The sequence below is a fragment of the Nerophis lumbriciformis genome, linkage group LG12, assembly GCF_033978685.3.
Source record: "Nerophis lumbriciformis linkage group LG12, RoL_Nlum_v2.1, whole genome shotgun sequence".
Taxonomy (NCBI): Eukaryota; Metazoa; Chordata; class Actinopteri; order Syngnathiformes; family Syngnathidae; genus Nerophis; species Nerophis lumbriciformis.
In genome coordinates this window covers 3,796,047-3,811,871 of record NC_084559.2, presented here as the reverse complement: position 1 = coordinate 3,811,871, position 15,825 = coordinate 3,796,047, and the positions used below count along the sequence as shown (strand labels likewise).

The window sequence follows — 15,825 nt, the reverse complement described above, 5'->3', positions numbered from 1 at the left end:
AAGCAATTATTTTAATAATTAAATATGGTAATTTTAAATGAATTATTATGATAATTTAAAATTAATTATTTCAAATGTGTTTATTTTAATGTACCGGTATAATTCTATGGCTGGATGTAATAAGGAGTCAGAAAAAAATACAAATAAAAATACAATTAATTTTGATGTTTTTAGCAAAATATTGTAAACATTTATTTCGTTTTTTGTTTTTTTTTAATTAATAAATATATTTATTTTTAGGTAAGATAAACATAATAATACAATTTATCTCTAGTCTGGATGATTTAGTTCTTGTCACCCTGTTGTCCTCCCGTCTGAAAAAAGGCTGTCCTCACTCAGGTCCGCATGGAGCTGGAGGGGGCGTGGCCTCCAGCTCGGGCTGAAAATCGGGAGATTTTCGGGAGAATATTTGTCCCGGGAGGTTTTCGGGTGAGGCGCTGAATTTCGGGAGTCTCCCGGAAAATTCGGGAGGGTTGGCAAGTATGCCGGAGGGAACCCACGCAGTCACGGGGAGAACATGCAAACTCCACACGGAAAGATCCCTAGCCCAGTATTGAACACAGATTCACACATGTAAAAACCTGAAAAGTTTGACTTTTTAAAGATGGTATTAACATATCTACCGTATTTTTCGGACTATAAGTCGCAGTTTTTTTCATAGTTTGGCCGGGGGTGCGACTTATACTCAGGAGCGACTTATGTGTGAAATTATTAACACATTACCGTAAATTATCAAATAATATGATTTATCTCATTCACATAAGAGACTAGACGTATAATTTCATGGGATTTAGCGATTAAGAGTGACAAATTGTTTGGTAAACGTATAGCATGTTCTATGTTATAGTTATTTGAATGACTCTTACCATAATATGTTACGTTAACATACCAGGCACGTTCTCAGTTGGTTACTTATGCGTCCTATAACGTACACTTATTCAGCCTGTTGTTCACTGTTCTTTATTTATTTTAAATTGCCTTTCAAATGTCTATTCTTGGTGTTGGATTTTATCAAATAAATTTCCCCCAAAATGCGACTTATGTTTTTTTCCTTCTTTATTATGCATTTTCGGCCGGTGCGACTTATACTCCGGAAAATACGGTATTTAAACCACTTCACTAAATAATTTGGTTTAGGACTATTCACTTCAATATGATTTTAAATATGTCAATTTTCACTTTACTTCAGAGTGTAAAGTAGAGATTTTCTGAAACATTAAGGATGATTAACTGTGGGTAAAACAAATCATAATAATACATTATTAATATGAATATATTATTAGTACATCTGCTGGGTAGTTCAAGTGGGGTAGTGGGGTGGAATAGCTCGGTTGGTAGAGTGGCTGTGCCAGCAACTTGAGGGTTCCAGGTTCGATTCCCGCTTCCGCCATCCTAGTCACTGGCGTTGTGTCCTTGGGCAAGACACTTTACCCACTTGCTCCCAGTGTCACCCACACTGGTTTAAATGTAACTTAGAAATCGGGTTTCACTATGTAAAAGTGCTTTGAGTCACTAGAGAAAAGCGCTATATAAATATAATTCACAAGGTGCTGAGTAGTCTGGGGTTCAATCCCAGGCTCGGGATCTTTCTGTGTGGAGTTTGCATGGTGGCGACTTGTCCAGGATGTACCCCGCCTTCCGCCCGATTGTAGCTGAGATAGGCTCCAGCGCCCCCCGCGACCCCGAAGGGAATAAGCGGTAGAAAATGGATGGATGGACTTCACTTCAACATTATGGCATCAAAACAGCGTCAAAATCGACATGCATAAAACCACTGTGAGCGCTTGCGACGTTTCTGTTTCTCGACGCGTGCAGCTTTTCTCCCTTTTGCCACTTAGGGGCGGGCATTCAATTCATGGCCAGGCAACTCCCTTCCTTTCCGATTGGTCACTTTTAACGCCTACTGTCTCCAGGTCAGAGCCAATGTGCGGTAAACGGAACAGTTATACAACTTCACTTTGCCTTGCCTTGAAAAACTTATTGGGGTGTTACCATTTAGTGATCAATTGTATGGAATATGGACTGAACTGTGCAATCTACTAAAAAAAGTTTCAATCAATCAATCAATCAAAGATTTCTACTCTGTTTATAGTGGCTGTGCCTCCCCCCCACATAGTCAAATAGAGTCTATGACAAGAGCTTTCATCGTATTCCCGCTACGGAACAATCGTAGCCAGATTTTAAAACCGATGCACTCTCTTGTTGCCTGTTTGGAGGCGAGACGTGCACAATCCAGTTCATATTAATCAATCTTTAGATTGATTATCATCCCATGCCCACAGGCAACGACCCGCCCACAACACCAACCCCCCAAATAAATACCCTTGGATTATTTACATGATTCACAGGAATGACCATTTTGGCTGAAAAAACAAAACAAAACAAAAAACACAAAAAAACATGAATTCCCAGAAAGAAGGATGAATCACATATTTGAATAAAACAAAGGAGAAACCCCATTAAACAACATCTGATTTTTTCCATGTCATTAATCAACTTTTTAAACCTACAAACTGACTGTTGACAAATGAAACTTTAAATATCGAGGCACAGACTTACCAGACAAATAATCTATTGCGGCGATACGTCTTCCATTGTTATCGTCCTGCCTTGGCATCGGATCACAGCCCTTACTCTCCTCCACATCCATCAAACTCTGGAATGCAGTGGAAGGAGAGTTCAGATTGAAAAGCACAGGCAGACGTCTTCAGTGCTGCAGCTGAATGTTTTGACAAATTAGTTTTTAAATGACTCAAGGCACGTCACTTAAAGGAAGAAAGTCACTTAAGTGCACAAAGTCAGGAGTAATACACTTCATCGTGAAATGTTCATTTAACACACAAAAACAGAGTTTGACCTTTTTGAGTCTGATGAATCTATATGCATGGATTCATCAGACTTAAAAAATGCCAGAATGTGTAAGTAACAGGAATGTTTAGGATAAACACAATTAAGGATGTCCCGATCCGATATTTGGATCGGATCGGCTGCCGATATTTGCCAAAAATTGCGTATCGGCAAGGCATGGGAAAATGCCGATCCAGATCCAGTTTAAAAAAAAACTCCGGTCCGTGTTTTCCAACGCACCGATTTAAATAATACATTCCACGTTTCTGCTGCTCCTTAATTTCCGTTCCGCATTTTCCAGCACACCTTCAACACATCCACAGGTCTGTGAATTCTCACGCAGTTGCTTTTAGCTGCTGGCATTACACGACAGGCTCTTCTCACTCTTTCCTGTGTCTCCCTCTCACAGACAGCAAGTGCACCTTCTTACACACGTCACATACTGTCACGTCATACGTCACATACGTATACGCCCTCCCCGAGCAGAGAGGTAGCAGCATGGCTAACGTTAGCTGTGATGCTAGCGCAGCCGTGCGAGCAACGCTCCCTCTAAGGTGCTCGCCTGTGCAATTGCGCACTGTTTAAGCGTCCACTGCGCATAGCAAATCTATGCCACGCACAAAATCTAATAAAAAAAATAAGCGCATAACAATTTTCGACACACGGACACGACAGAGAAAACAGTTTTCGTCATCATTGTTCAAATATTGTAATGTCTGTCGAGACGCTTATCTCCATTCGGTGCCACACGTCCACACCATTAAAATGCCGAGGCAAAAATTTCCACATCAACACCGTATGAAAAAATTAGTGATTTTTTTTTAGTTGTGATTTCCTTCTCTGCATGAAAGTTTAAAAGTAGCATATATTAATGCAGTATGAAGAAGAATGTTTTAATGTAGACATGCAAGCCTTGAAAGAAAATTTTGAAAATCAAGACTACATTTCCTGCAAATGGGTGCATTTCTACCCTATATTTTAACTTTAGATTTATTCTCATATCAAACTCTTTTGGCTGTCTTTTTGACACTTACATCAGGCGCCCCCCTCCACACCCTGGATTATAAATAATGTAAATAATTCAATGTGATTATCTTGTGTGATGACTGTATTATGATGATAGTATATATCTGATAGTATATATCTGTATCATGAATCAATTTAAGTGGACCCCGACTTAAACAAGTTGAAAAACTTATTCGGGTGTTACCATTTAGTGGTCAATTGTATGGAATATGTACTTCACTGTGCAACCTACTAATAAAAGTCTCAATCAATCAATCAAAACACATAGAATCATCATACTGCTGTGATTCATCAAGTGTTCATTCAAGGCTAAGGCAAAATATCGAGATATATATTGTGTATCGCAATATGGCCTTAAAATATCGCAATATTAAAAAAAGGCCATATCGCCCAGCCCTAGTTCAATGATGCCATTTCTGTTTGTCATGTATAATTTTGTCTATTTTGTGTTTATCCTTGAATAAACAGGTCAGTTTCTTGTTACCAACCATTGTGTATTATTCAAACTCCCCTAATTCAGCTGGCTAGTTGTTATCAAGAGTACTAAAACCCTTTTCAACATGATTCTGACAACTAAGTAGGCTAAATAACTTTAAACTTTAATACATGCTCGGATAGGCCAGTATCGGTCAGTATCGGTATCGGATCGGAAGTGCAAAAACAATATCGGTATCGGATCGGAAGTGCAAAAACCTGGATCGGGACATCCCTAGGATAAACACAATTATTGTAATTGAAAACAAAGATAATGCTAAAATGTTCTAATCATGTTTATTACTAAAAATTATTATTATTTTTAAGTGCAAAGAATTGTGCGGGAACATCCACCGCGTCTCTCAACTTTACTTTCTGAAAAGAAGTGTCCTCTACAAAGGACATTTTTTTTATCAGTAAGGAAAATGCAGTTTCTCAGAAAAGTAAACTCACATTTGAACTTTTTAACATTTAAATACCTCAATAGCACGGTATTTATAGCTAGACGTTAGTTAGTGCAAGTTAAGACATGCTTTGCAGTGGATGAATGATAGACTATTGACAAAAGTTCTCTATTAGCTCCTGTGTGTAATTATCAAATATAATCAAAATGAAATACATCTAATGATCCCTCTTACCTGATTTGGTTTGAGCCAACTTACAAATTTAGTTGAACACCCACTGACCGTACTGTATAGGAATTAGGGGTGGAGGGGGGAGTATATTTACAGTTAGAATTCACCAAGTCAAGTATTTCATACATATATATATATATAATATATATATATATATATATATATATATATATATATAAGAAATACTTGGCTTTTAGTGAATTCTAGCTGTATATATATTTATTTTATTATATATATATATATATATATATATATATATATATATATAAATAAAAGAAATACTTGAATTTCAGTGTTCATTTATTTACACATATACACACACATAACACTCATCTACTCATTGTTGAGTTAAGGGTTGAATTGTCCATCCTTGTTCTATTCTCTGTCACTATTTTTCTAACCATGCTGAACACCCTTTCGCAGGTACCCAGAAAGGTTTTGAGTACCACCAAAAAAACTGAATCTCTGAAGACAGTATAAAAATCTGTGTTAAAGGTGTACAAATACTGTTTGTATAATAAGCATGTTATTTTTTTTTACAAATGAGGGTTAGGAGTTCAGTACTAAAAAAAAAAAAAAGAATGTGGCTTAAGTACAGTTTTTTAATTGAGCTGCTGCATTTTTTGGTTGGGTTGTTTATTTATTTTGAATAACTTCTATACATTTCTAAAAGGGGAATAATGTAATAGAGTTATCTATGTTTGTCTGTTGCCATCTCCTGGTGAATGTTGGCTATAGCGTACTGGGGTTACTTTTTGGTTGGCCAACGATTTACGTGGTGTTGCGCACCTGATGTCACTCAGGTCCGCATGGAGCTGGAGGGGGCGTGGCTTCCAGCTCCGCCTGAATTTCAAGAGATTTCCGGGAGAAAATTTGTCCCGGCAGGTTTTCGGGAGAGGCGCTGAATTTCGGGAGTCTCCCGGAAAATCCGGGAGGGTTGGCAAGTATGGCTGAGCTGCATCTGGATACATGTCTCACCTCTGGACTTTGACAGCTTAATAGATTCTTCATTTTCTGTTGTGGAATGTCGCAGAACTCCAGCGAGCTGACGCTTGACCTTCTTTTTATCTTTATCCGGGTAAGACCGGACTTTTCTGGAGCAAAATACAGAAAAATGCTTTGTTAAATGCGATTACTTTTTCCCGTTAACTTGATTATTGTACCCGAATGCTCACCTTTGTTTGGGGTAAAACTTTGCAAGGAAATGTCCAAATCAGAAGGCGTGGGAAAATCAAGAGGGGCAGAACTATTCCTTAAAACAGGAGCAGAGTCCTCTTCTGAAGACAGCAACATTGTGTCCCTCTGGTCTGTCTCCTTGACATCAATGGACATCTGAAATACCACATCACAATAAACATGATTACATTATTTTACGGACCATAGGGCGCACCGGATTATAAGGCGCACTGCAGATGAATGGTCTATTTTCCATCTTTTTTCATATATAAGGTGCACCGGATTATAGGTCGCATTAAAGGAGTCATATTATTATATGTTTTTATGTAAAAGACTTCCTTGTGGTCTACATAACATGTATTGGTGGTTCTTTGGTGAAAATGTTGCGTAGATGATGTTTTACAGATCATCTTCAAGCCGCTTTCTAACAGTCGTTTCCGGATGCGCCGTTTTGTGGGCGGTCTTATTTACGTGGCTCACCTTCGACAGCGTCTTCTCCCCGTCATCTTTGTTGTAGCGGTGTAGCGTGCAAGGACGGGAGTGGAAGAAGTGTCAAAAGATGGAGCTAACTATTTTAATGACATTCAGACTTTACTTCAATCAATAACGGAGCAGCATCTCCTCATCCAAAAACAACAACAACGCCGGAAATGTGTCCCGTGAAAAACCGTCTGACCGGAACTCTCTAATAACTAAAGTTCCTTGCATACCTGCCAACTTTTGAAATCAGAAAAACCTAGTACCCAGGGTCCAGGGGCCGCAGGCCCCGGTAGGTCCAGGACAAAGTCCTGGTGGGGGGTTCAGGCTTCGCCCCCCGACGCAAAATGATTATTAGCATTCAGACAGGTTAAAATGTTGCTAAAACCATCACTTTTCTATCAGTCACAGTGACTTTTCAAAACAAAAATATTACAGCAAAAATCATATGGGTTGATTGACATGTTTATTCTGTAAGCTAACTTCAATAGTTTGAAATTATTTTGACAGTTAATGCCAGTTATCCTGTCAACCTTTCACAAGACTTCAATTTGTTAATTGAAAGTATAAACAGTATAAACACTTTTTACAGTAAACAAATGGTAAAACAGTACTAAACAATTCCATAAAAAAAAAATTGGTGTCATTATTAACTTTCTGTCCAAGCTTGTATAATCTACTGCCTTGTTCAATTGTAAAAAATATTCTGTGCCTAAAATTCACATTTCTATCACAATTATCATACTGTAAACATGGTAAGCTAACTTCATTAAAATTAATAGTCCTGTCAATAGCATGGAATTACAATTCAAATGTAGTTTTTTTGTAAGTCTTTCAAAAGAATTCAAAATATGAAAAATTAATGAAAATTAATTTAAGCCATCAGACACTTGAAAAGTGGCACATCACATCTCTAATGTAATCATTTTAACTTTTCAACAGAAATAGCACTGCAAAAATATTAAGGACATACTTCTGTATTTTGGTAGTTATGCTGTCAACATTTAACAAGATTTCTTCAACTTGGACTTGAAAGCATAAATAGTATAAACACTTTTAACAGTATAACGGTACTAAACAATTCCAATAGATAACATTGGTGTCATTACCTTTTTGTGGCTAAAATCCGAAAAACGTTGAAAGTTTTCCACTTGTATCGCTAGCAACGGCATTAGACTTGTGTTTTTTTGTCCCAACGTGGTCTTTTACATCGCTATTTCCTCCGTGTCCGATCGAAAAATCTTGTCTGCACAAGGTGCAATTCGCGTAGTTTTCACCCTTTTTGGAACGAATAATTATTCCCGGATAGGCTTTTGAATATTCTTCACGGAATGACTGCAGTTTTCTTTTCGGTTTAAGACTCGTTTGCGATTTTTCTCCGGCTGATTCCATTATCGTTCTGTAATGTTCCCAGGAACGTAGGCTCATAGACTTATTCGTTTGTCTCGTATTTATTGTAATAAAATGCAATGTAACCACACAACAGCTCCAATGTGCGTCTCCCCTCTTTCCCGGCAAAACTCGAACTAACACTTCCTGTCAACAACGTCACTTCCCCCAGCCAAAGCCATTGGCTAACACCCCGTAGCTAGCCGCTACATCTCGCTCGTTTGGAAACAATGGCCTCGTGCTTGGCAGCGGTGCTATAAATAGCCTCGCGCATTTAAAAAAATTTTTTTTTTTTAATTAATGAAAAACCGTATTTTTTATCACTGCAACCGTAACCCGGAATAGGTTGATGAAAACCGTACTAATTACGGGAAAACCGGAGTAGTTGGCAGGTATGTCCTTGGGTGAATAATGTAAACTCACTACACCGGTACGTTTTAGCGCTTTCATGGCGAGTTTACTGACAGATATAAGTAAGAACTTTACACTACTTTATATTAGAAATGGCAACAGTGGAAGATGAATGTCACATAAGAAGTAGAGAAAAAGAAGAAGCTTATCGACTACAAAGGCTGACGTGCGCAATTTTTCAGGATTTATGCAGATCCCAAATACAGATCAGCAGGTACCAGAAGGTAAGAAAAGTTGCTTTTGCATAATATTGTGAAACAAAACGCCAGATAATATGTCTTACCTTATACATACACCATAATAATACTCCTATGTTGAAGCACAGTACAATCCATCAAGCGATGTGGCTTCATAGCTTACCTAAGTCGTACTCAAATATTTTGACGGATTTTTGAGCGCAGTGTGTAATGTTCTATATTTTCAATGGAACATATAAAATGTTGCTGTTGTTTACTTGAGTCATATCGCCGTCATAGTGCAGTCTACACGTATCTCTTATGTTTTAACTGCCATCTACTGGTCACACTTATCATTACACTATGTACCAAATAAAATTGCTTCGAGGTCGGTAAACAAAACCAAAATTATTCCGTACATTAGGGAAATCGGGCTATAAGGCGCACTGTCAAGTTTTGAGGAAAAAATGGATTTTAAGTGTTACTTTATATCGGGAAAATACGGTAACTGTAAAGAAACACTTCAATATTGATTAAAGCAAAACCCTTTCAGGTCCGAACAATATACTTACATATATAAATTACTGTAAATTATATGTTTATATATATATATATATATATATATATATATATATATATATATATATATATATATATATTTATTAGGGATGTCCTACATACTGTATTAGGGATGTCCGATAATATCGGACTGCCGATATCATTGGCCGATAAATGCTTTAAAATGTAATATCGGAAATTATCGGTATCGGTTCCAAAAAGTAAAATTTATGATTTTTTAAAACGCCGCTGTGTACACGGACGTAGGGAGAAGTACAGAGCGCCAATAAACCTTAAAGGCACTGCCTTTGCGTGCCGGCCCAGTCACATAATATCTACGGCTTTTCACACACAAGTGAATGCAATGCATAATTGGTCAACAGCCATACAGGTCACACTGAGGGTGGCCGTATAAATAACTTTAACACTGTTACAAATATGCGCCACACTGTGAACCCACACCAAACAAGAATGACAAACACATTTCGGGAGAACATTCGCACCGTAACACAACATAAACACAGCAGAACAAATACCCAGAACCCCTTGCAGCACTAACTCTTCCGGGACGCTACAATATACACCCCCCGCTATCCCCCCCACCCCAACCTTCTCAGGGAGAGCATGTCCCAAATTCCAAGCTGCTGTTTTGAGGCATGTTAAAAAAATATAATGCACTTTGTGACTTCAATAATAAATATGGCAGTGCCATGTTGGCATTATTTTTCCATAATTTGAGTTGATTTATTTGGGAAAACCTTGTTACATTGTTTAAGGCATCCAGCGGGGCATCACAACAAAATTAGGCATAATAATGTGTTAGTTCCACGACTGTATATATCGGTATCGGTTGATATCGGAATCGGTAATTAAGAGTTGGACAATATCGGAATATGGGATATCGGCAAAAAAGCCATTATCGGACATCTCTAATATATATATGTATATATATATATATATATATATAAATTAGATTATATTCATATTATATATGTGATATATATTTATACTAAATTATATGTGGAAATAACAACAAAGGTACCCTTCATTTATTAACTGTACTACAAAAAAAGAGCAGTTAGGATTAGGGCTTTGACAATTTTGTCGAACAAATATGTTATTTTTGACTAGTCGCTTAATAGCAATTATCGTTTGGCTAGTCGGCTAATGGAACAAAAAAAATTGCTGACAAGTGGACTAATTATATAATGGCTAGTTGCTGCCCTTGCTAGGATAATACAAAGGGCTGGTCATGGGAGATAACTAATGTATACCTAAATGTACAAATAATGAAATTCACTAATCAGGCTAAAGTCAAACACAAAACATTTTTTTTTGATTGATTGATTGAAACTTTTAGTACATATTCCGTACAATTGACCACTAAATGGTAACACCCGAATACGTTTTTCAACTTGTTTAGGTCGGGGTCCACGTTAATCAATTCATGGTAACAACCTCCTACCCAATAATGAATATCATGGGTTTTTTTTTTCAAAAAGAGGAAATATTAAATCTTGGGGAAAAGATCATTTACATCTGACCAAAGTGTTTTAGCATGCATACTGCATAACATTAGCAACATATAATATGATTATAAACATTTAATTAGGGAAGTGCTTCTCAGTTATTTAATGTCATGACCACACTGGACGACAGGAATGTATCCATCAATTTAATTACCGTCGAAACACAATCATATTTATCTGTACTACACGCTGTGAGTACATTCTTTATACTGTACATGCTGACCTCAACTCCTTTATCCTTTTCATTCCTGTCACAAACGTCTCAATCTCATGGCCTCCGTTAGCTCTGTGCATGTGCTCCTGTTTACTCACTACTTCTACACTGCAAATCTAAGTAAGATGAAATATCTCAAATAAGGGTGATATTTGCTTATTTTCTGTCTGATAAGATCATTCTTCTCACTAAGCAGATTTTATGTTAGAGTGTTTTACTTGTTTTAAGGGTTTTGGTCCTAAATTATCTCAGTAAGGAGATTTTATGACCTATATTGAGTAAAACATGCTTGAAACTAGAATATCAACTGTTGCAAAGCTGTGTCATCAACACTCACAAGTATAAAACTACTTTTTTAAAGTAATCATTTCTTATTTCAAGCATGAAAAAAAAAAATCATGACTTTGACACAATTGTGTCTCATAATTAAAACGCATGACGGCCAAATGGACTTTGCTGTTTTATTTTCAATGAAACAATAGAAAATAGGTACTCATATAGTAGTACAGTTGGCACAGTACAGTAAACTGACAGTTAATATTTAAACATTTAACATGTGACATTTCTAACAATTTTGAACAGAAATAGTTCAGGTAAATTCTTCAAAATTACAATGAACAATTTTTTGGCTGGGGTCCAGGCTGTATATATGCGCACTTATTGACTGAAAGAGCACGAACTTGGCGCGATTATGTCATGTTATCGATGGAAAAATGCATTTTTTAGACAATATGATTTGCCTGGGTGGCTAGGAGACCCCGAGAGTAACAAGCGGTTGCCTTCAATCCAATCCAATCCACTTTATTTATATAGCACATTTAAACAACAAAATGTTTCCAAAGTGCTGCACAACAATATTAAACAATTAAAAACAATATAAAATAAATATGATTAAAAACAATTTCAAAGGGTAAAACCTATTAAAACAGTCAATAGAAATCAAAATTTTAAAAACACAGAGGACCACACAACTCACGTAGTGTTAAAAGCCAGAGAATAAAAGTGGGTCTTAAGACGAGACTTAAAACACTCCACTGTGGGAGCAGTTCGAACATGGAGGGGCAGAGTGTTCCAGAGCTTAGGGCCGACCACAGAGAAGGCCCTGTCTCCCCTGGTTTTAAGTCTCGTCTTGGACACCACGAGCTGGAGCTGGCTCTCGGACCTCAGAGCGCGCGCAGTAGAGATGCGCGGATAGGCAATTATTTCATCCGCAACCGCATCAGAAAGTCGTCAACCATCCGCAATCCACCCGATCTAACATTTGATCAGAACTGCATCCGCCCGCCATCCGCCCGTTGTTATATATCTAATATAGACGATGCAAGGCATTAGTGAGGTTATAAAGCTTTTGCCTGTTAAAGAAAGGAGACTGATCCAACGCAGCACAGACATTCGCGTGCCACGCTGTCACGACCCAGACGCACACCAGTGCGCAATCATATGGGAGCCGCGCTGAGCGCATCTCCAAGCGCGTCTCGCTGCCGGCGATGGCCGGGTATATGGGCCCGACGCTCCAGCGCCATCCATTTTCAGGGCTAGTTGATTCGGCAGGTGGGTTGTTACACACTCCTTAGCGGGTTCCAACTTCCATGGCCACCGTCCTAGCTGCTGTCTATATCAACCAGGGTGAGCCCCACCCCTTTCGTGAGCGCACTGCGCGCGGAGTGACCCCTGTTACGCCCCCCGGCAACAGGGGTGGCGGGCAGGTAAGCTGCGCGGGCGGAGTGACCCCTGTTACGAGCCCCCGGCCACGGGGGTGGCGGGCAGGTAAGCTGCTTACCTGCTGCGCGTGACCCCGGCCGCGGCGAAGGCGGACGAGGCGGGGTGTCGGTGCGGTGGTGATCCTGGACGTGCGTCGGGCCCTTCTCGCGGATCGCCTCAGCTACGGCTCCCGGTGGGGCCCTCTCGGGGGAAGGGGCCTCGGTCCCGGACCCCGGCGAGGCGTCGGGGGCCTTCTCCGCGCCGTAAAAGTGTCCATCTCTTTTTTTTTTTCTCTTCTGTTGTGGCATATGCTGCAGGTGCCTGCTCGTTTTTCGTATGTGGGTAACAACATTTAACTATGTATATATATTTCCCAATTGGTTTAACTGCCACCCGCCTGAATCTATTTAAAATCTAATTTTTTTTTATTTCAATCGCCCGACCCGACCCGACCCGCTGATAAAATCTAATTTTTTTAAATTTCATCCGCCCGATCCGCGGATAATCCGCGGACTCCGCGGTTGTGCCCGCAAACCGCGCATCTCTAGCGCGCAGGATTGTAAGTTTGGATGAGGTCCGAGAGAAACTGAGGTGCCAGTCCATGTAAAGCTTTAAAAACAAACAGCAAAGCCTTGTTGCCTTTCCATTAAGAACAATAAATTCTTTTTTAGTATAAGTTTGCTGGTTATAAGAAACGTAATGCTGAGCGCATATCATTATGTCAAGTTAATGGCACCAGCATTTACTTAATATAAGAATATTTTTCAACATATTTAGCAAAAAGGTCTCTTTTTTTTTTTTCTATCAAGAAAAGTGCACTTGTTATTAGTGAGAATATACTTATTTTAAAGGTATTTTTGGGTTCATTGAAGTTAGCTAATTGTACTTGTTTTAGAAAGTCTTGACAAGCCAAATTTTCTTGTTCTTTAGGCAGATAATTTTGCTTCGTTCAAATAAAATACCCCTGATTTTTTTTTTTTTTTCTTGTTTTTGAACACTGACTTTTTGCTTTTTTGTTAAAATAAAGTCAATAATGCCATTTTTTGTGGTCCCCTTTATTTAGAAACGTACCGAAAAGTATCGAAATAATTTTGGTACCGGTGCCAAAATATTGGTTTAGGGAAAACACTTTTTTTTTTTTTTCTTATATTTTATTTTATTGTCGAGGGCCAACACAACTTGAGCTGCGGGCCCCAAATGATCCCCGGGGCCGCACTTTCGACACATCTGCTTCAATAACATTACATGAAGGAACATCACGTGGTTACATTTGAGAGGTTCACGTAACCTCGGCAGGTGCGTTCAAAGACCTGGCACGTTCTATGAGTAAGGAAGAAAAAAACGCAAATTGACTGTACTACGTAAACTAAAAACATTAAAAAATAAAAAACATTTAATTTTCTACAGCAATGGTCGAATTCCCACGCCAAAAAAAGAGAAACAGCTCATTGTTGCTATTCTAATGACTTGGTTACGTTAGAAAGGCGACAGCGAGTACTCACCCTTTAGGCTGACAGTAACGGCCATTGTTTACTTAAAAAAAATAACCCCAATATAATTATGCTAAAACTGTTTTAACCCGCAAAACCAACCACTTTTTTTATCGTAAACAACAACAACATAAATACTAACCGCACGATTGAAACTACGATTACAGTACCGACGTCTGCGCGTGCCCGCATCCTTCAGCGACAAACGTTTGTTTCAAACGCTTACAACACTTCAAAAAACACAAGAGTCTCCCGTGCTTGTAAAACGTAACGACCTTCGTCAGACTCATTGCCGACACGTCTTACGTCCATTACAGTCTTATGTTAATTACAGACTCACTCATTATGTCCATTACAGACACACTTAGTAGTGGTGCGCCCGCCCAGCTTTCAAAGGAGCGGGAACTGCCTCAACATTGGATTGTCCAATAAGAATGCGAGGATATACCACGTGGTATAAACCACTTGTCTCTCTTGTCCAATAAGAATGCGATAATGTACCACGTGGTATAAACCACTTGTCTATATTGCCCAATAAAAATGCGAGGATATACCACGTGGTCAAAACCGCCTGTCTCTCCCAAACATAGACATGTTATAAGTAAACACAGCATTGGCTGCTGTGACGCGAGAAATTGGGCCGCCATCTTGAAGTGGTGACGAGGAGCCGGCGAGCAGCCTAAACTGACAGTTGACAGGTAGAAAACAAAAGATGGCGTTCAGCGTTTTCCAGAAGTGGGACCAAGTCATTGTTTTGCAAGTCAAAAGTAAGTCTCAAGTCTCTTTGCCCTCAAGTCTCGAGTCAAGTACCGAGTCAAGACTGGAAAGATTCAAGCATACTTGCCAACCTTGAGACCTCCGATTTCGGGAGGTGGGGGGCGTGGTTAAGAGGGGAGGAGTATATTGACAGCTAGAATCACCAAGTCAAGTATTTCATATATATATATATATATATATATATATATTTATATATATATACATATATGCATATATATATATATATATATATATATATATATATATATATATATATATATATATATATATATATATATGTATGTGTGGGGGAAAAAAATCACAAGACTATTTCATCTCTACAGGCCTGTTTCATGAGGGGGGGTACCCTCAATCATCAGGAGATTTTAATGGGAGCTTTCGCATACCATGGTTTATATAGGGCACAGAGTGGGTGGGTACAGGCTGTCGTAGGGGCGTGGTGATTGGCTCATGTGTTACCTAGGAGGTACATGAGCCAATCACCACGCCCCTACGACAGCCTGTACCCACCCACTCTGTGCCCTATATAAACCATGGTATGCGAATGCTCCCATTAAAATCTCCTGATGATTGAGGGTACCCCCCCTCATGAAACAGGCCTGTAGAGATGAAATAGTCTTGTGATTTTTTTTTTTTTCCCACACATACATATATTGCGCTCTACTACGGTATCGAGCACTATTTTTTGGATAACCTTATTAAGACATATATATATATATATATATATATATATATATATATATATATATATATATATATATAGATCTACATCGTGAAAATATGCAAACAAAACTGTGTTTGGATAATTGATACTTCAAATTTGCATAAATAAATATTAAGGAATATAACATAACTTGGCATCTGAGAGCTTCAAAATGTAGTGAATAAAATGCAAAAGTTGTTGATAAACAAGCAATTATTTTTGATAATTAAATATGGTCATTT

At 38.5% G+C, this 15,825-nt stretch overlaps 1 protein-coding gene across 4 annotated transcripts in view; it reads right to left on the bottom strand.

The window, feature by feature from the left end:
• LOC140679212 (uncharacterized) overlaps positions 1-14,473 on the bottom strand; it is a 32,426-nt gene extending 17,953 nt beyond the window's left edge. For 2 of the 4 annotated variants that reach the window (XM_072914194.1, XM_072914197.1), the window contains exons 1-4: positions 14,379-14,455; positions 6,158-6,314; positions 5,961-6,076; positions 2,560-2,656 (exon numbers count right to left, since the gene is read on the bottom strand). In XM_072914194.1, the coding sequence (XP_072770295.1) occupies positions 2,560-2,656; positions 5,961-6,076; positions 6,158-6,314; positions 14,379-14,393 (385 nt within the window). In that variant the 5' untranslated portion in view covers positions 14,394-14,455. Of the gene's footprint in view, positions 1-2,559; positions 2,657-5,960; positions 6,077-6,157; positions 6,315-14,115 lie in introns of all 4 variants that reach the window. The other 2 variants (XM_072914195.1, XM_072914196.1) reach the window with 2 other exon arrangements.
• Positions 14,474-15,825: the final 1,352 nt, after the last annotated feature.